We start from the raw sequence: 25,375 nt of genomic DNA, 5'->3' as shown, positions 1-25,375 counted from the left end.
ATGATTCCACGTGTTATTTCATAGTTTTGACGTCTTTACTATTATTCTACAATGTAGAAAATAGTACAAATAAAGAAAAAGCCTTGAATGAGTAGGTGTTCTAAAACCTTTGAACGGCAATGTAATGTACATTCTGATCGTTGACCATGACCATGATATTTCTACATCTCTCTCTTTATTCATTTTAAGGGATTTGTGTCTTTTGTTTTGCATTGTTAGGTATTACTGCACTGATGGAGTACCAAATATAAGCATTTCGCTGCAACTGTGATAACATCTGCAAAATATGAGTATGTGGTCAATCAAATTTGATTTGATTTTGATTAGATCTCAAGGCATCCCTGAGTTCAGAATTGACTGTCTGACTGACTGTCCATCTTTCTGCCTGGCTTGACAACAGTTTAACACCCCAGGATGATGTCAATATCTGGTGAAGGCAGTTTTTCTGGGGACAAGCTGAATGAGCTCAGAAATACATCATCACCATTGAAACAGAGCCCACGAGTCCCTGGTTCTGTAAGTCTCTCTGCCGCAGTCTCTCCAGATGTTTGCTACCTAGCGTAGCTGCATGTGTGCAATCTGTCCATGAGCTGCTCTGTCGATTAGCTGTATGGATCTGTTTGTTTGCTTTTAGCGAAGTGCATTCTGTATACTCTGTAGGGCCTGCGATGCTTTGTAGGAATTCAGAAATCGACCGATCTCTATGGAGACTGGGGCCAACCAGCTCTGTCTTTGACAGTCAGTCCAGCTGCTTAGTTCCACTTTCTCTCTCTCTATTAGCGTTAGCGGCTCTCTATTAGTTCTGTCCATTGGGGCGTTCTGTCTGTTAGCTGCTTGCTTGATATGAACTTTACCCTTGTTGTTTACATCGTGTCTGACAGCTGTACACACTACACAATGTCCATTAGCTCTTAGCCATTAGCATTAGCCACTAGCTCTGTCGGCTAGCTGTTAGCTGCATATGTTAACACTGGGCTCAGCCCGTGGTGGTGGAGCGATGCTCATTGACCCTGCCCGGTTCAGCATCGACATCTTGGTGATCCCCTCGCTGCCAACGGTGGAGAGTGGGAAATTCTCGTAGCTCTCTGGCGCCCCCAATCCACAGTGGCAGCGCTGCAGCTGGGCCTTCAACTCCCTCTGGAAGTTACTGTTCAGGAAACCGTACACCTGTGTGTGTGTGTGTAGACAAAGTTTAAATGCAGAGCACCAGCACCTTAATATGTTTGTAATGACATTTACATTTCCAACAATTTATTCAATACAGTTGAGTTGAGTTCAGTTAAGTTAATTTAAATTCAATTCAGTTCAGTTAAATTAGATTATATTTAATTTCATTCAATTCCACTCCACCCTTCTCTACCCCACTCAACCCTTTCAGGCTTTTCTTGAGGAATTCTCCCAGTGCCTCTCTGTAAATCTTCTGGGAGAGAGAGGGAAGGCAGCTAGCACTTACACATCACTCAGCTACCCCTCTCACTACCGCTACCCTAACCCTAACCTTCTGGGAAAGAGAGGAAGGTAACTAGCACTACCACTCTCACTACTGCTCTCAACTTTACGGACTGTTGGGACAGAGGGAAGACATGCTTTTCAAGAGCAAGAACAAGGACAAGGCATCTTGTGTCCTGCTTTTAACCGGGAAACTACAATCAAAACTGGACCAAATGTGTAAAAAAGAGAGCCAACCACAGGCCCAGGACCCTAGAATAGAGATACAAAGGAACAAGTGCCCCTTGCACAAAAGAGTTGAGAAAATAGCAGAGAAAGAGAGGTGATACATGGATTCTAAAGCATTCATGGATTCTAAAGCAACTGCAAACAAATTGGTTACTCAGTAGAGAAGCTTTTTAAGAAAAAAGAAATAGTTCGTAAGTGCAATTCCTCAACAATATCTCAAGATTTAATAATTTTCTTACGAACTTCTCAAATATCCAATTATGAATCTTCTTAAGATGTTTGTTGCTAGGCAACTGATTTAGCTAGCTATCTAGCTAGCAATGGCAATCATGTTAGCATATTTCCTACTGAGATTACTATTCTAAAACATGTTCTTGGGTTTAAAATAATCAATACTGAAACTTTCAGATGAAGTCTGTGTGAATTAAACATGTTCAATTGCTTTCATGGCTGTATTCTCTCACTACCCTGAGTTTAAGACAAGGGTTTAGCTATCTTGGAATTAAGAACAAATCTAAAAACGTTATTTTCAATAACCTTCAATAAACTTTTTGCTTAAGGAGAAACATAAGAAATAGCGCAAGAACATTTCCAATAACCTTTTTGAGGAATATCAACTTTGCTTAACTTCGTAAGTCTATAGTTCAGGAAAAAATGGTGGTTAAGAAGACATTTCTTCTTAAGAAGGTTTTGTGAATCTGGACCCAGGAAATCTGCACCTGGCTTGTTAATTTTTAAACAGGCATTTCAAACCAAAACAATTCAAACAAAACAATAACAATGGAACTATCAGCAATAGTCCCAGTCGTTACTCAGGTAATAATGACTACCCCTCGACCACACCCACAAACCAACAGTCTTTCCTATACCCCCATTTTAAAAGGGGCAACTTCATTGTCGATTTTTTTTGTTATACAGAAATAATAAAACATGCAGAAAAATTGCTGTTGTTCAATGTGCATGTTGTCACGTTCTGACCATAGTTGTGTTATTTTATTCTTTGTTTTAGTATGGGGTGGGCAGTCTGTTTTTCTATGTTGGTTTTTGTGTTCGGTATGGTTCTCAATCAGAGGCAGGTGTCGATAGTTGTCTCTGATTGAGAATCATACTTAGGTAGCCTGGGTTTCACTTTTGGTTTGTGGGTGTTTGTTTCCGTGTGAGTGTTTGGGCCACACGGTACTGTTTCGGTTTTTGTAAATTCACGTTGTCATTTATTGTTTAGTGTTCTGAGTTTTAATTCAACATCATCATGAACACTTACCACGCTGTGCTTTGGTCCGATCCTTACTCCTCCTCAGACGAAGAAATCCGTTACATGTAGCCAAGTCAAAAATCCCGACCTATGGTTCGCAATGCTCCCACATAGGGAAATATAGCCTGTGAGAAGAGCCCTCTGGATTCAGGCTATTCGGTGTGGCAAAGTGGGAAATTTTGGGGCGCTGTGTCCAACTAGGCTAAAACATTTCATCAAAGTAAGACATTTAACTTGTTTAGTACAGTCCATTTGTAACTCTACTCACTACTTGTAGCTGTATAGTCTGTTTGTAACTCTACCTCAATACTTGTAGAGTTACAAACAGACTATACAGCTACAAGTAGTAAGTAGAGTTACAAACAGACTATACAGCGACTCACTACTTGTAGCTGTATAGTCTAACTCTACTCACTACTTGTAGCTTTATAGTCTAGTCTGTTTGTTTGTGTTGTTGGTCTTGGCTAGCTTAATGATCCGGTTGGTTGCTAGCTAGCAGTCAATCAAGTGACTGCTAGCACAGTCATGAAAAGTGGCATGAGGGAAGCACTACAATATGATATTTTTCTAAGTAGTGAGAACACTAGGGAGCAGGCATTGTTGAAAAGTAATCTTTAGACATGTTGTGCTTTTCTTTAAATGTAGTTTTGTAATTGACTTAAACAAGCAGACAACAAGAAAATTGTATTTGAAAAAGGTCAAGTTTTTGCTGTGAGCCAATGAGGTTTTGGTACAGACCTGGCGTGCAGGTTTGCGAAGTTCTATCTAATACCGACTGGGACTATAGCAAGAGCAGTAGCAACGGAACCTTCAGCAGCAGTAGAAGTCTCACCACACCCGTTTGTCTATCCACCATGTGTGACATCAGGACATTCCAAAAGGTGCCAAAAACTGAAGCAATAAAGGGACAGCCCAGATACATTACTTGGTCACTATGTGCATTTTCAAAACACATGAACTAACCTCCTGTTTTACCAGTTGGCCAACGACATGACACTCTGCCCTATGTAGACACTAAAAATACATAACAAAAAGGGGCATTGGAAAAGGGAGGCAGATTCAGATTTTGGAGGACCAGGAGAAAAAAAGCGAGATCAGGTACCTCACAATAAACATATACCTGAATGGGACAGTATTGTTTCAAGGGAGCGAATGAAGTTGCGCTCCACACCTTTGTAGCCAGATTTTTTTTACACTCAAATCTGTGGTGGAAGTAGAGGGAACACATGACCAGTACCTGATCAACATTACAACATCACAAGCAAGTTCCAATGAACAAAGACAGTGAACAAAGACGGCTAGACGCAAAACTCGTAGAGTTAAAAGATCAAGTCCTGGACCAGCTCTCTACCAGCACTGACATAGAGATGGAGCAGCTGCGTGACCAACTCTGCCAGGTAAAGAATGAACACAGACAGTTGATAGAAAATCTGACATCAGAGAGAAAGAAAGTGACAGAAGAAAAAAAAAATCCAAGATGGCGTAGCAGTCTTTGTCTTGTCTCGTCCCATGTATATATATTTTGATATATTTTTCTTCGCATTCTTTTTTATATTTTTCCTAAACCTCAACTTCAAAATACCCTCCTGCAACCTGCCTCACCCAATGTGGTATGGATCTGTTTTTTCAAAAGTATTTCTATTTACCCCTGAACTGGAATACCTCAACTGAAGCTAGCTAGCTAACTAACTACCCGCTATCAGTCAGCTAACCACTGCTAGCGGTCATCAGCTAACCTTTAGCTTGGAAAGCTCTCACCAGTTCGTACAAAGCGTTTCAAACCAGAGCATACAGGACCTATTTTTCTCTCCATATCCCGGATTCCTACCGGAAATTCTGAACCATTTCATCCGGATCATCACAGCTAGCTAACCGCAACCCGGGTTGACTACTCCTGGCTAATGTTTCCGTCCCGGAACTAGCACCAACTAGCCTGGAGCTAGCCCATGCTAGACCCATCTCCCGGCTAGGGCTCCTGGGCTACTCCTGAAGCCCACTCCACGGCTACAATATCCAGACCCCTTCTACTGCCGGTACGGGGCACGGAACACCGCCGATCCTTCACGACTGGAATACCGACAATCTGCCCGAGGATCCCAACAGGCCCCTCAGGCGCGACGTCCCCTGAAGGCCCATTCTGCTAACCGTGGCCTGCTAGCTATCTAGAGCATATTGGACTGCTAGCTGATCCATCGGCCAGTTTCTTGCACCACTATACCCATTTTGCCAATTGGACTTGGACCCCTCTGTTACTTGGAACCCTACTAATTCCACGACTGGTCTATCGACGTCACCTCACGAGGCAAAAACAAACGTCCATCTAAAGCTATCCATCTAAGACTATCTGAATCGCCATGTCCCCAGCCAGCCCAACCACCCACTGGACCCATACGATCACTTGGCTATGCATGCCTCTCCCTAATATCAATAAGCCTTGTCCATTACTGTCTTATTTAACTGTAGAGCCTCTAGCCCTGCTCAATATTCCTTAACCAACCATGTTGTTCCACCTCCCACATATGCGATGACACCACCTGGTTTAAACGTCTCTAGAGACTATATCTCTCTCATCATTACTCAATGCCTAGGTTTACCTCCAATGTACTCTCTTCCCACCATACCTTTGTCTGTACATTATGTCTTGAATCTATTCTATCGTGCCCAGAAACCTGCTCCCTTTACTATCTGTTCCGAACGTGCTAGACTGCCAGTTCTTATAGCCTTTAGCCGTACCCTTATCCTACTTCTCCTCTGTTCCTCTGGTGATGTAGAGGTTAACTCAGGCCCTGCAGTGCCTAGCTCCACTCCTACTCCCCAGGTGCTCTCATTTGTTGACTTCTGTAACCGTAAAAGCCTTGGTTTCATGCATGGTAACATTAGAAGCCTACTTCCTAAGTTTGCTTTATTCACTGCTTTAGCACATTCTGCCAACCCGGATGTCTTAGCCGTGTCTGAATCCCGGCTCAGGAAAACCACCAAAAACCCTGAAATTTCCATCCCTAACTATAACATTTTCGCCAAGATAGAACTGCCAAAGGGGGCGGTGTTGCAATCTACTGCAGAGAGCCTGCAGCGTTCCATCTTACTATCCAGGTCTGTACCAAAACAAATTTGAGCTTCTACTTCTAAAACTTAACCTTTCCAGAAACAAGTCTCTCTCCATTGCCGCTTGCTATAGACCACCCTCTGCCCCCAGCTGTGCCCTGGACACCTGGACATATGTGAATTGATTGCCCCCATCTATCTCCTGAGCCCGTGCTCCTAGGTAACCTAAACTGGGACATGCTTAACACCCCGGCCATCCTACAATCTAAGCTTGATGCCCTCAATCTCACACAAATGATCTATGAACCTACCAGGTACAACCCCAAATCCGTATACACGGGCACCCTCATAGATATCATCCTAACTAACTCGCCCTCCAAATACACCTCTGCTGTTTTCAACCAAGATCTCAGCGATCACTGCCTCATTGCCTGCATCCGTAATGGATCTGCGGTCAAACGACCATCCCTCATCACTGTCAAACTCTTCCTAAAACACTTCAGCTAACAGGCCTTCCTAATCGACCTGGCCGGGGTATCCTGGAATGACATTGACCTCATCCCGTCAGTAGAGGATGCCTGGTTATTCTTTAAAAGTGCCTTCCTCACCATCTTAAATAAGCATGCTCCGTTCAAAAATTTTAGAACCAGGAATAGACATAGCCCTTGGTTCACTCCAGACCTGTCTGCCCTTGACCAGCACAAAAACATCCTGTGGCGTTCTGCATTAGCATTGAGGAAAGCTAAGGCTAACTTTTTCAAACAGAAATTTGCATCCTGTAGTACAAACTCAAAAAAGTTCTGGAACACTAAAGTCCATGGAGAATAAGAGCACCTCATCCCAGCTGCCCACTGCACTGAGGCTAGGAAACACTGTCACCACCGATAAATCCACAATAATTGATCATTTCAAGCAGTATATCCCTACCCCGGTCAACAGCCCTGCACTCCCCACAGCAACTTGCCCAAACCTCTCCCACTTCTCCTTCACCCAAATCCAGATAACTGATGTTCTGAAAAAGCTGCAAAATCTGGACCTCTACAAATCAGCCGGGCTAGACAATCTGGACCCTCTCTTTCTAAAATGATCTGCCAAAATTGATGCAACCCCTATACTAGCCTATTCAACCTCTCTTTCGTATCATCTGAGATTCCCATAGATTGGAAAGCTGCCGCGGTCATCCCCCTCTTCAAAGGGTTCAATTCTTGGGCCGACTCTTCTCTGTAGACATCAATGATGTCGCTCTCGCTGCTGGTGATTCTTTGAGCCACCTCTTATGCAGACAACACTATTCTGTATACCTCTGGCCCTTCGTTGGACACTGTGTTAACTAACCTCCAGATGAGCTTCAATGCCATACAACACTCCTTCCGTGGCCTCCAACTGCTCTTAAATGCAAGTAAAACTAAATGCATGCTCTTCAACCGATCGCTGCCCGCACCTGACCGCCCATCCAGCATCACTACTGACCATCCTACCGATCCTCGACTTCGGCGATGTCATTTACAAAATAGCTTCCAACACTCTACTCAACAAATTGGATGCAGTCTATCACAGTGCCATCCGTTTTGCCACCAAAGCCCCATATACTACCCACCACTGCAACCTGTATGCTCTCTCGTTGGCTGGCCCTCGCTTCATACTCATCGCCAAACCCACTGGCTCCAGGTTATCTACAAGTCTCTGCTAGGTAAAGCCCTGCCTTATCTCAGCTCACTGTTCACCATAGCAGCATCCACCCGTAGCACGCACTCCAGCAGGTATATTTCATTGGTTACCCCCAAAGCCAATTCATCCTTTGGCCGCTTCTCCTTCCAGTTCTCTGCTGCCAATGACTGGAACGAACTGCAAAAATCTCTGAAGCTGGAGACTCCTACCTCCCTCACTAGCTTAAAGTACCAGCTGTCAGAGCAGCTCACAGATCACTGCACCTGTACATAGCTCATCTGTAAATAGCCCATCCAATCTACCTCATCCCCATACTGTATTTATTTATCTTGCTCCTTTACACCCCAGTATCTCTACTTGCACATTCATCCTCTGCACATCCTACCACTCCAGTGTTTAATTGCTATATTGTAATTACTTTGCCACCATGGCCTATTTATTGCCTTACCCCTCTTATCCTACCTTATTTGCACATGCTGTATATAGATTTTCCTACTGTATTATTGATTGTACGTTTGTTTATTCCATGTGTAACTCTGTGTTGTATGTGTCGAACTGCTATGCTTTATCTTGGCCAGGTCACAGTTGCAAATTAGAACGTGTTCTCAACTAGCCTACCTGGTTAAATAAAGGTAAAATAAAAAATTAAGACAGTGACAATGAGAAAAGTAGAGGAGATCAAGGAGGAGATGAGAAAAGAGCTTTTAGAAGTAAAAAAGGACCTGAAGAACAGAGGACGCCATACAGACTCCAAAGGAGCAGCTACCCACGGTCACAAACCCCAGCCCACCTCCCACTGTGCTCCACACACTCATTCCATACCAGCTCTCCAGGAGATCCCTTTCCACCCAACACCAACCCTCCTCCCTCAGATCCCTCTCCAACAAATAACAACCTCCCTACCACCTCTGCTAGCTCAACCAACACTCCCACCAACGCTCCAAGAACAACCTGGGATTGGAGTAATTCTCTGTGACTACAACAGAAACATCTATGGGAAGAGAACTACTACCTGATATGGAGGTGAGAAAAATATGGTGCCCCACACCCTAGAGTGCCCTCAAAATAATTTCAGAGGACAGTTTAATAGGAGCGAAGACAATAAAAAATCCACACTGGAACGAACGACCTAAAGAACATGAGAGGACGTGTGGCCCCAGCTATGGAAGAAATAGCCAATATGGCCACAGAGAAATACTCATCTGCAATAATTATAATTTAATCTCTTCTCCCGTGCTGCAATGTGCCATTCAATATTATTTTAGAAAACAAACTCAGAGCTCTCAAGAAAACGTGCACTAAGATCTAACATCTTTTTGGCACACCACAAAGACATCCACCCTCACCTCATGCAAGACCATGTCCACCTAAACTGGTGATGTGCAAACGTCTTAGCAAAGGTGCTAAAGTACATGGCCAAAATGCGAAGAAAGACTAAGAGCATCCGGGAATGCCTATGGAATGCCTATGGGAAGCCAGCAAATAAGAACATCCACCAAGAGTCAGCACTCCGCCCAGAGAGACCCTCACATAACCCAGAGACTCCTACACTCCACCCAGAGACTCCTACACTCCACCCAGAGACTCCCACACTCCACCCAGAGACTCCCACAGTCCACCCAGAGTCCAGCACTCCGCCCAGAGAGCCCAGCTCTCCACCCAGAAACTCCCACACTCCACCCAGAGTCCAGCACTCCGCCCAGAGAGACCATCACCTCACCCAGAGAGCCCAGCACTCCATTGAGTGTGACCAATGAACAAGTTGAAGAAGTTGAACTTTTAGCAGTAACATTGGATAGTCAGTTATCATGGTCAAGTCATATTGACAAAGTTGTTGTGAAGATGATGAGAGGTATGTCTGCGTTGTTCTGCGTTTTTGACACCAAGATCAACTGTACTATTGTTCAAGACTTTGATCTTGTCCCATCTTGATTACTGTCTGGTAATATAGTCCGGTGTAGCAAAGACAGACCTAGCAAAGCTGCAGCTGTCTCAAAACAAAGCAGCACACCTTTCCCTTAATAACTGCACACAGAGAACTAACATCAACAAAATGCACGACAGTCTTTCACGGTTGAGTTGAGGAGACTGCTTCTTTTTAAGACACATTTTTGTGTTGAAAATGCCGAACCACTTGTATAATCTATTTGCATTCACTTCAAACAGACAGAGTACCAGTCAACATTTTGGACACACTTACTCATTCAAGGGTTTTTCTTAACTGCTACTATTTTCTACATTGTAGAATAATAGTGAAGACATCAAAGCTATGAAATAACACATGGAATCATGTAGTAACTAAAGTGATAAACAAATCAAAATATATTTTATATTTGAGATTCTTCAAATAACCACCCTTTGCCTTGATGACAGCTTTGCACACTCAGGGCATTCTCTCAACCAGCTTCATCCAACCGCCTTGAAGGAGTTCCCACATATGTTGAGCACTTGTTGGCTGCTTTTCCTTCACTCTTTCCTTCACTCCAACTCATCCCAAACCATCTCAATTGGGTTGAGGTCAGGTGATTGTGGAGGCCAGGCCATCTGATGCAGCACTCCATCACTCTCCTTCTTGGTTAAATAGCCCTTACACAGCCTGGAGCTGTGTTTTGGGTCATTGTCCTGTTGAAAAACAAATGATAGTTCAACTAAGCACAACCCAGATGAGATGACCTATAGCTTCAGAATGCTGTGGTAGCCATACTGGTTAAGTGTGTCTTGAATTCAAAATAAATCACTGACAGTGTCACCACACCATCACACCATCACACCTCCTCCTCCATGCTTCACGGTGACAACCACACATGCAGAGATCATCCGTTCACCTACTTTGCGTCTCACAATGATAAAAAATTATAATCTCAAACTTGGAATCATGTGACCAAAGGAAAGATTTCCACTGGTCTAATGTCCATTGCTCATGTTTCTTGGCCGAAGCAAATTTCTTCTTATTATTGGTGTCCTTTAGTAGTGGTTTCTTTGCAGCAATTCGACCATAAAGGCCTGATTCACGCATTCTCCTCTGAACAGTTGATTTTGAGATGTGTCCGTTACATGAACTCTGAAGCATTTATTTGGGCTGCAATCTGAGGTGCAGTTAACTCTAATGAACTTATCCTCTGCAGCAGAGCTAACTATTCCTTTCCTGTGGCGGTCCTCATGACATCCAGTTTCATCATATCGCTTGCTTGTTTTTGCTACTGCACTTTAACTTCTTGGTGACAGGGGGCAGTATTTTCACGTCCGGATGAAATGCATGCCCAAATTCAACTGCCTGCTACTCATCCCCAGAAGATAAGCTAGATATGCATATTATTAGTAGATTTGGATAGAAATCACTCTGAAGTTTCTAAAACTGTTTGAATCATGTCTGTGAGTATAACAACTTATTTAGCAGGCGAAACCGAGGACAAACCATTCAGATTGTTTTTTGAGGTTACTCTTTTCAATGGGCTTTTATTGGGAATCCAGATTTCTAAGGGACCTTCTTGCAGTTCCTATCGCTTCCATTGGATGTCAACAGTCTTTAGAAATTGGTTGAGGTTTTTCCTTTGTGTAATGAAGTACGGCCATCTTGAACAAGGGTAACTTGAAGTGTACTGTTAGATAGAGGCACGTGACCAGAAAGCTAGCTACAGTTTGTTTTCCTCCTGTATTGAACACAGATCATGCCGTCTTCAATTTTATCGATTATGTACGTTAAAAAATACCTAAAGTTGTATTACAAAAGTAGTTTGAAATGTTTTGGCAAAGTTTACAGGTAACTTTTGAGATTTTGTAGTTACGTTGCGCAAGTTGGAACCGCTCTTTTTCTGGATCAAACGCGCCAAATAAATAGACATTTTGGATATATATCGATGGAATTAATCAAAACAAAAGGACCATTTGTGATGTTTATGGGACATATTGGAGTGCCAACAAAAGAAGCTCGTCAAAGGTAAGGCATGAATTACATTTATATTTCCGTTTTTGTGTCACACCTGGTTGAAATATGCTTCTCTCTCTTTGTTTACTATGGTGCTATCATCAGATAATAGCATCGTTTGCTTTCGCCGAAAAGCCTTTTTGAAATCTGACATGTTGGCTGGATTCACAACAAGTGTAGCTTTAATTTGCTATCTTGCATGTGTGATTTCATGAGTTTGATTTTTATAGTAATTTATTTTAATTTGGCGCTCTGCATTTTCACTGGCTTTTGGCCAGGTGGGACACTAGCATATCCCAAAGAGGTTTTAAGAAACTTTCAAAGTTCATGAAATGTTCCGCATTGACTGACCTTCATGTCTTAAAGTAATGATGGACTGTTGTTTCCATAATATGGACTTGTTCTTTTACCAAATAGGGCTATCTTCTGTATACCTCCCCTACCTTGTCACAACACAACTGATAGGCTGAAACACATTAAGAAGGAAAGAAATTCCAAAAATTTACTTTTAACAAGGCACACCTGTTAACTTCACTAGGGTAGGGGACAGCATTGGGAATTTTGGATGAAAAGCGTGCCCAAATTAAACTGCTAGATTATGCATATAATTAGTAGATTTGGATAGAAACCCCTCTGAAGTTTCTAAAACTGTTTGAATGATGTCTGTGAGTATAACAGAACTCATATGGCAGACAAGAACCTGCAAAAAAATCCAACCAAGAAGTGGGAAATCAGAGGTTGGTAGTTTTTCAACTCATTGCCTATCGAATACACAGTGTCTATGGGGTCATATTGCACTTACTAAGGCTTCCACTAGATGTCAACAGCCTTTAGAAGCTTGTTTGAGGCTTCTACTGTGAAGTGGGGGCGAATGAGAGGGGATTGAGTCAGAGGTCTGCCAGAGAGACATGAGCTGACCACGCGTGATAGTTAGCTTAAGTTCCATTGCAATTCTACAGACAAAGGAATTCTCCGGTTGGAACATTATTGAAGATTTATGTTAACATCCTAAAGATTGATTCGATACATCGTTTGACATGTTTCTACCGACTGTAATGGAAGTTGTTGACTTTGTCTGCACCTAGTGATCGCGCCTCATGAATTTTGATTACTGGGCTAAATGCGCGAACAAAAAGGAGGTATTTGGACATAAATTATGGACATTATCGTACAAAACAAACATTTATTGTCGAACTGGGATCCCTGGGAGTGCATTCTGATGAAGATCATCAAAGGTAAGTCAATATTTATAATTCTATTTCTGACTTCTGTTGACTACACAACATGGCGAATATCTGTTTGGGTTGTTTTGGTCTCTGAGCGCTGTACTCAGATTATTGCATGGTTTTCCGTAAAGTAAAAAACAAATCTGACACAGCGGTTGCATTAAGGAGAAGTGGATCTAAAATTCCATGCATAACAGTTGTATCTTTTAGCAATGTTTATTTTGAGTATTTCTGTAAATTGATGTGGCTCTCTGCAAAATCACTGGATGTTTTGGAACTACTGAACATAAAGCGCCAATGTAAACTCACCGAACAAAACTTTACCGAACAAAACATACATGTATTGTGTAACATGAAGTCCTATGAGTGTCATATCTCTTTCTGCTTTTTGTGACTCCTCTCTTTGGCTGGAAAAATGGCTGTGTTTTTCTGTGACTTGGCTCTGACCTAACAATCGTTTGGTGTGCTTTCGTCATAAAGCCTTTTTGAAATCGGACACTGTGGCTAGACTTACAACAAGAGTATGTTTAAAATGTTGTAAAATACTTGTATGTTTGAGGAATATTAATTATGGGATTTCTGTTGTTTTGAATTTGGCGCCCTGCAGTTTCACTGGCTGTTGACGCTAGCGTCCCACATACCCCAGTGAGGTTAATTGAAACGCATTCCAGGTGACTACTCAATGAAGCTGGTTGAGAGAATGCCAAGAGTGTGCAACGCTGTCATCAAGGCAAACGGTGGCTACTTTGAAGAATCTCATAAAAAATATTTGGATTTGTTTAACAATTTTTTGGGTTACTACATGATTCCATATGTGTTATTTCAAAGTGTTGATGTCTTCACTACTATTCCACAATGTAGAAAATAGTAAAAAATAAAGAAAAACCCTTGAGTAGGTGTGTCCAAACTTTTGACTGGTACTGTATATAACCCACCAGACACACTACTATGGGTTTCTCCACTGTACCCAAACCCAAAACAGATTTAATACATCGCTCAGTTATGTATAGAGCCATGTCATCGTGGAATGCTCTGCCACCAGACGTTACTCAGGCAAAAAGCACATTTAGCTTTAAAAAAACAGATAAAAAACCAACATATTGTTTCACAGAGCCTCTCCTCTTTCTAAACATCTCATTTAACTGTATACAATAATATGAATATGTATATATGAATAGTGTGTAAATAATATTTTTGTTCTCTTAGTGTCTATCCAATTTATAACTCTTATTTATTTTAATTTGTTTATGTTTATTTGTTATTATTATTAATTATATTTAATGTCCTTGTCTATTACCGTTCTGCACTTTGTCATATATTTGTACGTTTTATGTGGAGCCCAGGAAGAGCTGCTGCATGTGCAGGAGCTAATGGGGATACTAATAACCTAAACTAAACTCCACTCACCACAGGGTTGATACATGTGGAGGCCATGGCGGTGAGGTGGCAGGCGGAGAACACAGCATCATGCTGGCAGGCGGGCAGCGCCTGGTGGTCCCAGTCGAATATCGTGTTGAACACGTTGAGCGGCAGCCAGCAGAGGGCGAAGGCGGCAACGATGGCCGCCAACATAGCATTGATCCTCTGGGCTCCTCGGGCCTTCCGGCTCCGCTCCACCACGTCCCTGGATGGGAAAACACAGGAAAGGATGAGATTTACAGTATTCCACACTTTTCCAGTTACTTTTGTTTCTGTTTTATTTGTTCTATGTGTATCTGTTGTTGTAATTTTGTTTGATCAATGTGTGGCCACCGGAATGGACTAAATGGATGGGATTTAACCATACTTTACCAGGTAATTTCATTAACATTTCTATTTATTCATTAACTGTTCATTGTCTATCCTCTTTGATGATCCTTAGACTATTACTCCATTCATTCATTTCTTTTATTCACCATTGGCCACTCATTGACTACCATTCATTGACTCCTGTCCTGATGTATTACCTGCGTCTGAGTAGGCATACTATTATTGACTATTCACTAACTCATTAATCTGACAAATCTTTGACTGTCGTGTGTGTGTGTGTGTCTGTCTGTGCTTGCGAGCATGCATGAGTGCATGTGTGTGTGTCTGTCTGTGCTTGCAAGCATGCATGAGTGTGTGTGTGTGTGTGTGTGTGTGTGTGTTTGTGTGCTGGCGTGAGTGTGTGTGTGTGTCACCTGCGTCGACGTAGGCGTAGGAATATGCGGAGGTAGCAGAGCAGCACTAGTAGCAGAGGGAGGCAGTACTGGAACAGCAGCAGGGAGGTGGTGTAGGCCAGACGGTGTCTTTCAGTTGGCCATTTCTCCAAACAGATCACATGGTCTCTGAGGAGAGAGAGTGAAGGAGAGCAAGAGAGAGAGGGAAAGAATGAGATTGAAAGTGAGCAAGAGAGAGGGAGAGAGAGAGTGAGACCAAACGTAATTTATGAATCAGTGGATCACCTCGACAACTTCCAGTGAAATTGCAGAGCTCCAAATTCAAATTAAATTACTATAAATATTTTACTTTCATGAAATCACAAGTGCAAATACAACCCATATTTATGTTTATTTATTTTCCCTTTTGTACTATTTTGTACTAACTATTTGCACATAAAATTACATTTGAAATGACTTTATTCTTCTGGGACTTTTGTGAGTGTAATGTTTACTGTACAATTTTTTATTGTTTATTTCACGTTTGATCTATTTCACTTGGTTTGGCCATGTAGACATATGTTTCCCATGCCAATAAAGCCCTTAAATGTAATTGAGAGGGGGGGGAGAGAAGGAGAGAGAGAGGAAGGGAGAGAATGATAGACAGAGCGTTCGTAAATTCATCAGTTCTGCGCTCTGGCACACTCAGACGAGAGTGCTCTGAAATCAGAGTATCAGAGTGAATTTATGAACACACACACGGACTCACCTGAAGGGGTTGGCAGGCAGCGTGAGGTTCTGGAAGGGGTTGTCGGTCAGAATGTTGTAGGACAGGAACGGGAGTGATATGAAGCAGGCGACCAACCAGGTGAGACCTACGGCCAGGTAGGAGTGGCCTGCTGCTGGGGACCAGCCAGTAGGGTGCAGGATCAACTGATGGCGCTCCAACGCAATCAACACCAGGGAGAAAATAGACACCGTCACTGACACACACTGTACAAACGGAGTGACCTGATGGGGAAGAGAGGAGATAAATAAGGGACAAGAGAGGGAGAGGGAGGAGAAAAGGACACATTATGGACACAAACAAACATGGCAAGGTTATCAAACAAAGATACAGGAACTCTGAACATGGATTCTTTTTTTGGAAGAAAAGTCTGTGTTCTCACCTTGCAGAGTGCCTCCCCCAGTACCCAGCGGTCCATCAGAGTGTAGATGACGGTGACAGGTAAACACACCACACACATCAAGATGTCGGAGCAGGACAGGTTGGCGATTAGAATGTTAGTGACATTATGAAGTTCCTTCTGCCGCCCGATGATGAAAACCAGGCCCACATTGCCTAACAACCCTACTGCGATCACCGTGCTGTAGGCCACGATGAGGAAGGTGGCTCCACTCACCGAGGGTGGACACTGGGCTGACTCTGACCAATCAGAGTTCTCCCAGACGCCAGAGGAGCTGCTGTTATTGGTCATGGTGGAATAAGCGTTTTGGGGGCTGTTAGAGGGAGCTTACTGGTAGAGCCTGGGAGTTGATGGGGGACTAGAGGGAGCTAAAGGGGGTGTAGAGGGGACAGGGTGACTGGGTAATCAGGCAGTTATAGTCCTTCTATACCCTCCTCAGTTGGCTGATTGGTCGTCAAGATGTTAGAGTCGCTGTGCTCGTCTCTCCGAGTCTGCTAATCACTCAGTCGTTGAGCCCTCAGTCTGATGGAGACAATATGATTGGTTTGGCTCAGGAGGAGCAAAGTCTATCTGTAAAACAGGGAAGAGAATAGAAAATAATCTCAGTCTATCTACTGTATAATATAAGAGAATCTGTAAGAAAAGATTGTGACTAGAGGGAGTGGAGGAAAAGTGAATACAACTTAGAAGATATACGTACAGAAGATGAGAAAATGTGAAAAGACAGAACAGAAGATGAGAGAAAATGAGATTAGAAGGAGAGGACAAGAGGATCATAAAAAATAAATGAGAAAAAAGAAAAGCGGGAACATAGTTTAGATGACAGAGAAGGTATGAGAAGGGAAAAGATTAGAAAAAATGAAGAGGGGAGAAGTTAAGAACAGAAAAAGAGAAGAGAAGGAGAACTAATAAGTAGAGGGAATATATTTATCAAGGCGAGACTCAAATGCAGACACATGAGGCAGCTAGTTGGAGTCTTACAATGTTTAATAAGCCAAAGGAGAAGGCAAGAGAATGGTGGTGGACAGGCAAAACCAGATCAGAGTCCAGGAGGTACAGAGTGGCAGAAAAGGCTCATGGTCAAGGCAGGCAGAATGATCAGGCATGTGGGTACAAAGTCCAGAAACAGGCAAGGGTCAAAACCGGGAGGACTAGAAAAAGGAGAATGCAAAAAGCAGGAGAACGGGAAACCACTGGTTGACTTGGAAACATACAAGACGAACTGGCACAGAGAGACAGGAAACACAGGGCTAAATACACTGGGGAAAATAAGCGACACCTGGAGGGGGTGGAGACAATCACAGGGACAGGTGAAACAGATCAGGGCGTGACAATATTAAACAGAGAAGATATTAAAGAGAGAAGATATTAAAGAGAGAAGAGGGGGAGAACTAATAAGTAGAGAGAAGATATTAAAGAGAGAAGAGGGGGAGAACTAATAAGTAGAGAGAAGATATTAAAGCGAGAAAAGGGGGAAAACTAATAAGTAGAAAGAGAAGATATTAAAGAGAGAAGAGGGGAATAACTAATAAGTAGAGATAAAAGAAGATAAGAAGAGGGTGGAAAGGCTTTCATTGTCCACTAAATATTAAAATGTCCACTAAATATTCAGAAAATCTCTAGTCAGTGTTGAAGAGCTCAAGGAAAGATATTAGAGGAGAGGTGGATGTAATTATATCTGTCTCTCTTCTTTCAGGAACGCAGCTCTCTGTGACAAATACTACAGCTTCTCTCTCTCTCTCATTCAATTCAATTCAATTCAAGGGGCTCTTTGGCATGGGAAACATGTGTTAACATTGCCAAAGCAAGTGAGGTAGATAATATACAAAAGTTAAATAAACAATACAAATTAACAGTAAACATTTAACATACGGAAGTTTCAAATGAATAAAGACATTACAAATGTCTTACTCTTCATCTCTCATTCTATCTCTGTCTCTCTCTTCCTCACACCAGTATAACCATCTCATAATTTCTTCCTCAGAACTTTGCTTCATGTCTTTTAAATGTTTTTTCCCAGCAAGTTGCACACACACACAAATATACACACACATAAAAACAAAAAACACACACACAAATATACACACACATAAAAACAAAAAACACACACACAAATATACACACACATAAAAACAAAAAACACAAACTAAAACAAAACCTGTTACAGTAACAGAAAAAATGTGAGTAGATTTCTGTCTCATTTGCATGAGAGGGGGAGTGCAGCGCAGATGAGGTGTGTAGTCAAGCAATCAGCAATACACTGCCAATTAGGACGGGAAACAAACACACACGAGAGAAGGAGTGGTGAGGGAGACTAGAGAGAGACTGGGAACAAACACATACAATGAAACAGACGCAGACTCACACACACTGCCCTCAAGTTTATAGTGTGATTATACAGCCCGTCTCACTGAATATTACTGGCTCCTCTGACGAGATTAAACATTAGAGACAAATTGCTTAATGTGACCCTCAAAGAATTGTGTGTGAATGTGTGTGTGTGAATCATTATATTAGTCTAGACAGTTGTAGTAGAATATACAACAGTATAACTATAGCTAGACAACAGAGAGTATATATAGTAGAACAGAGATAGACTGTAATATTCTCTGATCTGGCAGCAGACAGGGATGTCTGAAAGCCCTGGCCTCTCTAAAAATACCAACGCGCTCCTAGACACAGACTGACTGTGAATAACACACGCATTCATGCTTGGATGCACAAACACACAAGCATGTGCAAAGACACACATGCAGACACACACAGACACACGTATGCTTGGGCGCATACAAACACACACATAAGAATGTGTACTCACACACCTGCACGCACACACAAAATAGTAAACGTTCCTCCCTCCTAATTTATCTGGTTCATACTCTGCTCTCTTCCTCAGGCCAGTGGTGTCCTGGTTTGACTAAGCTGTTTAGTAAAACCACTCTGAAAGACAATACATCATGCTTATGACACCAGCTCATTGCCACAGACAGATATCAATATCACTAATCCGGAAAAACAACTAATATCTCTTCTGTTTTGCTAGTCTCCACTGGGCCATTTTACTGTGTTATGAATGTTGCTCACAAATGACCAGTCGCTTTCTTAATGAGTTAACCGCCTCTGCCCTAACTCATTATGAAAGCAACTGGTTATTTGTGATTAACATTTAATATCAGCATCAAAGTAGACATCATGCTAACCTACAAATCCCTGCAAGGTCCTGCACTTCATCTCTAAATGATACCTTTGCTAACAGGTAAAGGATCAATTTAAAACTTGCACAAGACAGTTGACAGAATTGTCAAATTTAAAGAAATGTAGCCAATTTATTTGTTACTAAATTGAGCTAACATTACATAACTAATCCAGAGAGTCTTACATTGGCTTCGATACGTCAGTCTCGCACAGATCGTCATGGCATTTGTAGGTCTTTATGATAGCCACATTAGCAGCAAATTAGCATGGCATTATTCATTTTTAAATACAGGCGAATATATTGATAAAAGTCACATTGTCCTAGAGAGAATTACATGATTATCAAAACTTCATGCCAGGGTAAGCCTACACAAAACACAGTGCTTATTTTAAGTGTTTCTAAAATCCCCTATGGGATAAATGAATGGTGGAAAAACTAATTGGAACCATTTCCCTGTTTGACCACTAGGTTTTATGGGTATTATGACTCATACTGTGGTACTCTATTAGAGCAGCATGTAGGGATTGATGAGCAGCATGAAAACGAAATCTGTATGAGTGTGTTTGGGGAGGGATGTTGAGTCACTCAGTGGAAAAAAAATATTCAACAGAAGACAATAATGAAGCAAATATCCTCCATCCATCACCTCCAAAACTCCCTGCTGGGATAAACAACTAACTCACATACACGCTAACATTTGCGTCTCCACAGGCTTTCTAGTGTATAGGACACAGAGTGTTTTCTCTCAAAGGGTAGAATACCGAATCTCCTCTGCTAGCGTATGTGTGTGTGTGTTTACTCAACGGAATACAAGAATCAAGCAAATATCCATCATCTCTCACAACTCCCTTCTGGGATAAACATAATTTTTCTTCCTCTCCTCTCCTCCCTCCCCTCTTCTCCTTCCTCTCTCCTCCCCTCCCCCTTTTCTCCTCTCCTTCCCTCTCTATCCTCCTCGGATGAGTTGGACCAAAGAGTGAAGGAAAAGCAGCCAACAAGTGCTCAGCATGTGTGAACTCCTTCAAGATGATTGGAAAAGCATTCCAGGTAAATACCTCATGAAGCCGGATAAGAGTGTGCAAAGCTATCATCAAGGCAAAGGGTGGCAACTTTTTGGGTTACTACATGATTCCATATGTGTAATTTTATAGTTTTGATGACTTCACTATTATTTTACAATGTAGAAAACTGTAAAAATAAAGAAAAACCCTTGAATGAGTAGGTATGTCCAAACTTCTGACTGGTACTGTATGTCACAATACATGTTAACAATATGTGTTAACATACACTACATGTACAAGAGTATGTGGACACCTGCTTGTCAAACATCATGGACAATAATATAGAGTTGGTTCCCCCTTTGCTGCTATAATAGCCTCCAATCTTCTGGGAAGGCTTTCCACTAAATGCTGGAACATTGCTGCGGAGATTTGCTTCCATTTAGCCACAAGACCATTAGTGAGGTTGGGCAATGGTGTTGGGAGATTAGGCCTGGCTCATAGTCAGTGTTCCAATTTATCCCAAAGGTGTTTGATGGGGTTGACAAACCATTTCTGCATGGACCTAACGTTGTGCACGTGGCATTTTAATGCAGAAACAAGAAAGGGCCTTCCCCAAACTGTTGCCACAAAGTTGGAAGCACAGAATTGTCTAGAATGTCATTGTAAACTGCAGCGTTAAGATTTCCCTTCACTGGAGCTAAAGGGCCTAGCCAGAACCATGAAAAACAGCCAAAGGCCAATATTCCTCCTCCAACAAGCTTTACAGTTGGCACCATGTATTGGGGTAGGTAGCATTCTCCTGGCATCCGCCAAACCCAGATTTGTCTGTCGGACTGCCAGATGGTGAAGCATGACATCATACCAGATAAAAAAAATTCACTGCTCCAGAGTCCAATGGCGGCGAGCTTTACACCACTCCAGCCAATGCTTGGCATTGATGATGGTGATCTTAGGCTTGTGTGTGGCTGCTCGGCCATGGAAACCCATTTCATGAAGCTCTCGACGAACAGTTATTGTGCTAACGTTGCTTCCAGATGCAGTTTTGGAACTCGTTAATGAGTGTTGCAACCAAGGACAGATGATTTTTACACGCTACGGCTTCCGCACTTGGCGGTCTCGTTCTGTGAGCTTGTGTGGCCTACCACTTTGCGGCTGAGCTGTTGTTGCTCCTAAATCTTTCCACTTCACAATAACAGCACTTACATTTAACTGGGGCAGCTCTAGCAGGGCATACATTTGACGAACTGACTTGTTGGAAAGGTGGCATCCTATGACGGTGTCACGTTAAAAGTCACTGAGCTCTTCTACTGCCATTGTACTGCCAATGTTTCCTATGGAGATTGCATGGCTGGGTGCTCAATTTTATACACCTGTCAGCACAGGCTGTGGCTGAAATAGCCAAATCCACTCCTTTGAAGGGGTGTCCACATACTTTTTTATATAGAGTGTATATGTAATAGAAGCATTATTTCAGTGATACTTGTAATCATGGTAATAAAACATTAGAACAAACACAAAACACTAAACTTAATCCTATTCATTTTATTTGTTTCTCTCATTGCTTCTTAATTCAGGCATTTTACAGTTGTAAGCCGTTCCCACTTGTCCTTTTGTTGCACCCGGGAAGCGCTTAATGACAGCATTTGTAGGGGGAAAGCAACAACTAGAAGATAAAGAGCACATAGAACAGTTAGGGGTTGGGGTCGTAAATAAAAAATATATATAATAAATGAAAAAACCTTTATGTGAAAAGCTAATCAGATTCTGTTGAATAAGACATCATTGACCATTAATGCCCTATTTGCAATATTAAATTAAGAGAACCCCATAACAGGGTTGAGGTCAATTTCTATTCAACAAATTGAAGATGTTAAAGGGATAGTTACCTTTTTTACATCTTATAGTCAGTCAGATGGTTCCCTACCCTGAAAGTAGTCCATGGGCCAGGAAAAACTGTAATCTATGGTTCAGAGTTGTTTAAATAGCCACTAATTGCCCCGTAACCCATATAGTTTTTTTCTTAGTCATCTGACTATAAAGGTGTAAAACAGTGACCCGTCCCTTTAACATCTTCAATTTGTTGAAAAGAAATTGACCTCATTGAGGTATCAGGGAAAGCTGTGTGCTTGGTGTGCAAAGAGAGCATCGCTGTCTTGAAAGACTACAACTTGTTCCGACACTTCCAGAAGAAGCATGCAGAGAAGTATAGGAATATGTCTTCTGAGCAGAGGGCAAGTGCATCGAAAGAGTTGCTTTCTCAGCTGCAAAAGCAGTGGGAGAATTCATTAAAGAATGTTTAATTGACTATGCAGCAAAACTTTGCCCCGACAAGAAAGAGCTGTTGGAAAATGTTTGTCTGTCAAGACGAACAGTGACACGGTCTGTTTAGTAAATGTTTGTCTGTTCCCTATTAGGTGACCAGCGGGAGAAGTATACATCGGTGCTGCGTACTTTGAACAGTGAGTTCTCGTTGTGTTGAGGATTTCAAAGTGTTGGAAAATGACATGCTGTTGGTTTCCTCTCCTTTTACCTTCAATGTGGATAACGCTCCCACTGACCTGCAACTTGAGCTTATCGATCGTCAGTCTGATGCAGTGATTGGAGAACTATTCAAAACAATGTCACTGACGAGGTTCTATGCATCTCTCAATGAACAAAACTTTCCTAAGATTATAAGATGTTTGTACTGTTTGTGTCAACCTATGTATGTGAACAGACATTTTCAGTGATGAAATATAACATGTCAAGGCACAGTGTCACGCCCTGACCTTAGTGATCCTTTTTATGTCTCTATTTTGGTTTGGTCAGGGCGTGAGTTGGGGTTAGAATTCTATGAATTTGTGTTCTGTTTTCTATTTCTGTGTTTCGCTGGGTGTGGTTCTCAATCAGAGGCAGCTGTCTATCGTTGTCTCTGATTGAGAACCATACTTAGGTAGCCTTTTCCCACCTGTGTCTTGTGGGTAGTTGTTTTTTTGTTTTGTGTCTGTACCAGACAGAACTGTTTCGGTTTCGTTTGTTCTCTTTGTTGTTTTGTTAATAAAAGTATGAACACGTACCATGCTGCGCTTTGGTCCTCTCCTTCCAACACAGATCATCTCTTACTGACTCTCACCTATCCTGCGCATGGTGACGTCAGAAACTATACCTGACTTCACTGCTTTAGTCAATGCCCATCAGACACTTCACTCCTCACACTGATTGAGTAGTTTAAATATAATGTTGAGCTCTCTTTTTCTTGTGTTTTTGTCCATACTGTCAACAAGTGTTCTGTCCGTGGTGCTGAATGCACAGTGTACTTTTCCCTCCGTGTAGTTTAATAATGAAAATACCTACCAAAAGGAGAACATGGATGTGGTTCATTTCTTTGCATGTTAAAAAAGTAAAATAAAGTAGCATATCTGGACATGATTTACAGTAGATATATCTGTCAACATAGTCATACACATGATGTATGATTCTGGCCCGTGATGAAAAAAATCTATTCTAATGTGGCCCTCCATGGAAAATAATTGTCCAGGCATGGTCTATACAATCTCTGTACATACCTCGCAGGTTGCTTTTCAGCAACATGTCAACATCAAAAGCACCCAACAGCGCTCTTGCCATCAGTGGAACTGTTGGCCTGGTTGTATGGCCGCCCTCCAGATGTTCTTTGGAACCATAACGTTTGAGCCTGGAAAACATTAATAATTCCGCCAGATGCTGTGAAAGACTAGAAAGTACTTTAAGTACAGTAACATACATCTTCTGTATTTAAAATAGACATGCTAGCTAATAATGTGAATTGACTTGTACTACCAAATAAACCTTCTCAATATTTATCTTAAACTCCGATGATATAAAAGTTAACAATAATGTACTGTTTTAATGAAAATAAATGCACATATAAGGAGGCCTGTTTTAACCTTTAGCTAAATAAACCATAAACCAATGCAGTCATCTCAAAACTGAGCAAGCTAACGGTAGCCACTAAGCTAATAACAACCCTATTGACTTGACAGGCTAGCGTTAGCGCATTTAGCTTAGTATTAGCATATCGTTTTTCTACAAAATACAACTGTAATATAGAACACTTGAATGGGGACATACAGTGCCTAAAACCACAGTATTACCTCAGATGAGCTATAAATCAATAGGTTCAAACCAAAATATTAGCTTGTGCCATTTCTTATGTTATCCTATGGGCTAGCCAAGCTTAGACGCAAAATCCAGTCATCTCAATGTCAAGATTGCTAATGGTTTTCACTCGATCAATTTACACATTTAAACTTTATACTTTCAACATAAACGGTAAGTACCACTCAGACAACCATTTAGACTAACATTTTCTATAGATCATGTGCTTGTGTACACCACATACATTACCTGTTTAACAGAAGAAAGAAAAAGGAGACAGGAGGAAAAACAGTTTGAGTTGTCACCATAAACGGTTTGAGTTGTCACCATAAACGGTTTGAGTTGTCACAGCCATCTTTCTTCGAGCGTTGTTGAGGGGAGGGAGGATGTTCATACCGCGCCTCCTGATGGTGGCAATATGCATAAATGATTCCCAATGTAAATCCTTGGAGGATTCAGTCCAGAATAATAGTGGATTACAACCATACTGCAATCATTGATTACAACAATAATATATAAACCATGTTTTAAATACAATGTGATGCCATAACCTTATGGGCAGCCACGACTAGAGTGTATGAAAATAAACAGGTTTCTGTGCGTTTTCAAAACTTGTACATAAACAAATAATAAACCTACAATAGTTGCCTACACCATCTCAATCTAATCTCAAAATGAGAAGGCAAGTATCATCTAACCAAAAGGTTGCTGGTTCAAATCCCCAAGACAACTTAGTAAAATATATGTCAATGTTTACTCATTACATATTAAATGACATATTTACACTTTGTTAATCCCTTTGAGGCCTTGTCCTCATTCAGCATTGACATAACTATCTTCAGATCCTTCCTCTTTTTTTGCAGCCACATTTCTTCACAACGTAACCTTTTAGAAAATAAAGACAAGCACAACCAAAGACAGGCACAAGAGACAACCAATTATAAGCCCTTATTAATCATCTG

The 25,375-nt window shown here is 41.7% G+C and overlaps 1 protein-coding gene across 1 annotated transcript; it reads right to left on the bottom strand.

Moving 5' to 3' along the window:
- Positions 1-61: 61 nt before the first annotated feature.
- LOC109868594 (neuropeptide Y receptor type 1-like) lies at positions 62-25,024 on the bottom strand. Its single transcript, XM_031803376.1, has 6 exons — positions 23,843-25,024; positions 16,083-16,670; positions 15,683-15,924; positions 14,956-15,102; positions 14,201-14,417; positions 62-1,167 (listed from the first exon to the last, which is right to left on the bottom strand). The coding sequence occupies exons 2-6, from the start codon at positions 16,389-16,391 to the stop codon at positions 952-954; spliced, it is 1,131 nt and encodes a 376-aa protein (XP_031659236.1). The 5' UTR covers positions 16,392-16,670; positions 23,843-25,024; the 3' UTR covers positions 62-951.
- Between the last annotated feature and the right edge of the window lie 351 nt (positions 25,025-25,375).

Source organism: Oncorhynchus kisutch, linkage group LG23, assembly GCF_002021735.2.
Source record: "Oncorhynchus kisutch isolate 150728-3 linkage group LG23, Okis_V2, whole genome shotgun sequence".
Lineage (NCBI taxonomy): Eukaryota > Metazoa > Chordata > Actinopteri > Salmoniformes > Salmonidae > Oncorhynchus > Oncorhynchus kisutch.
The sequence above is the reverse complement of the archived record's forward strand: the minus strand, read 5'-3'. Positions and strand labels throughout refer to the sequence as shown.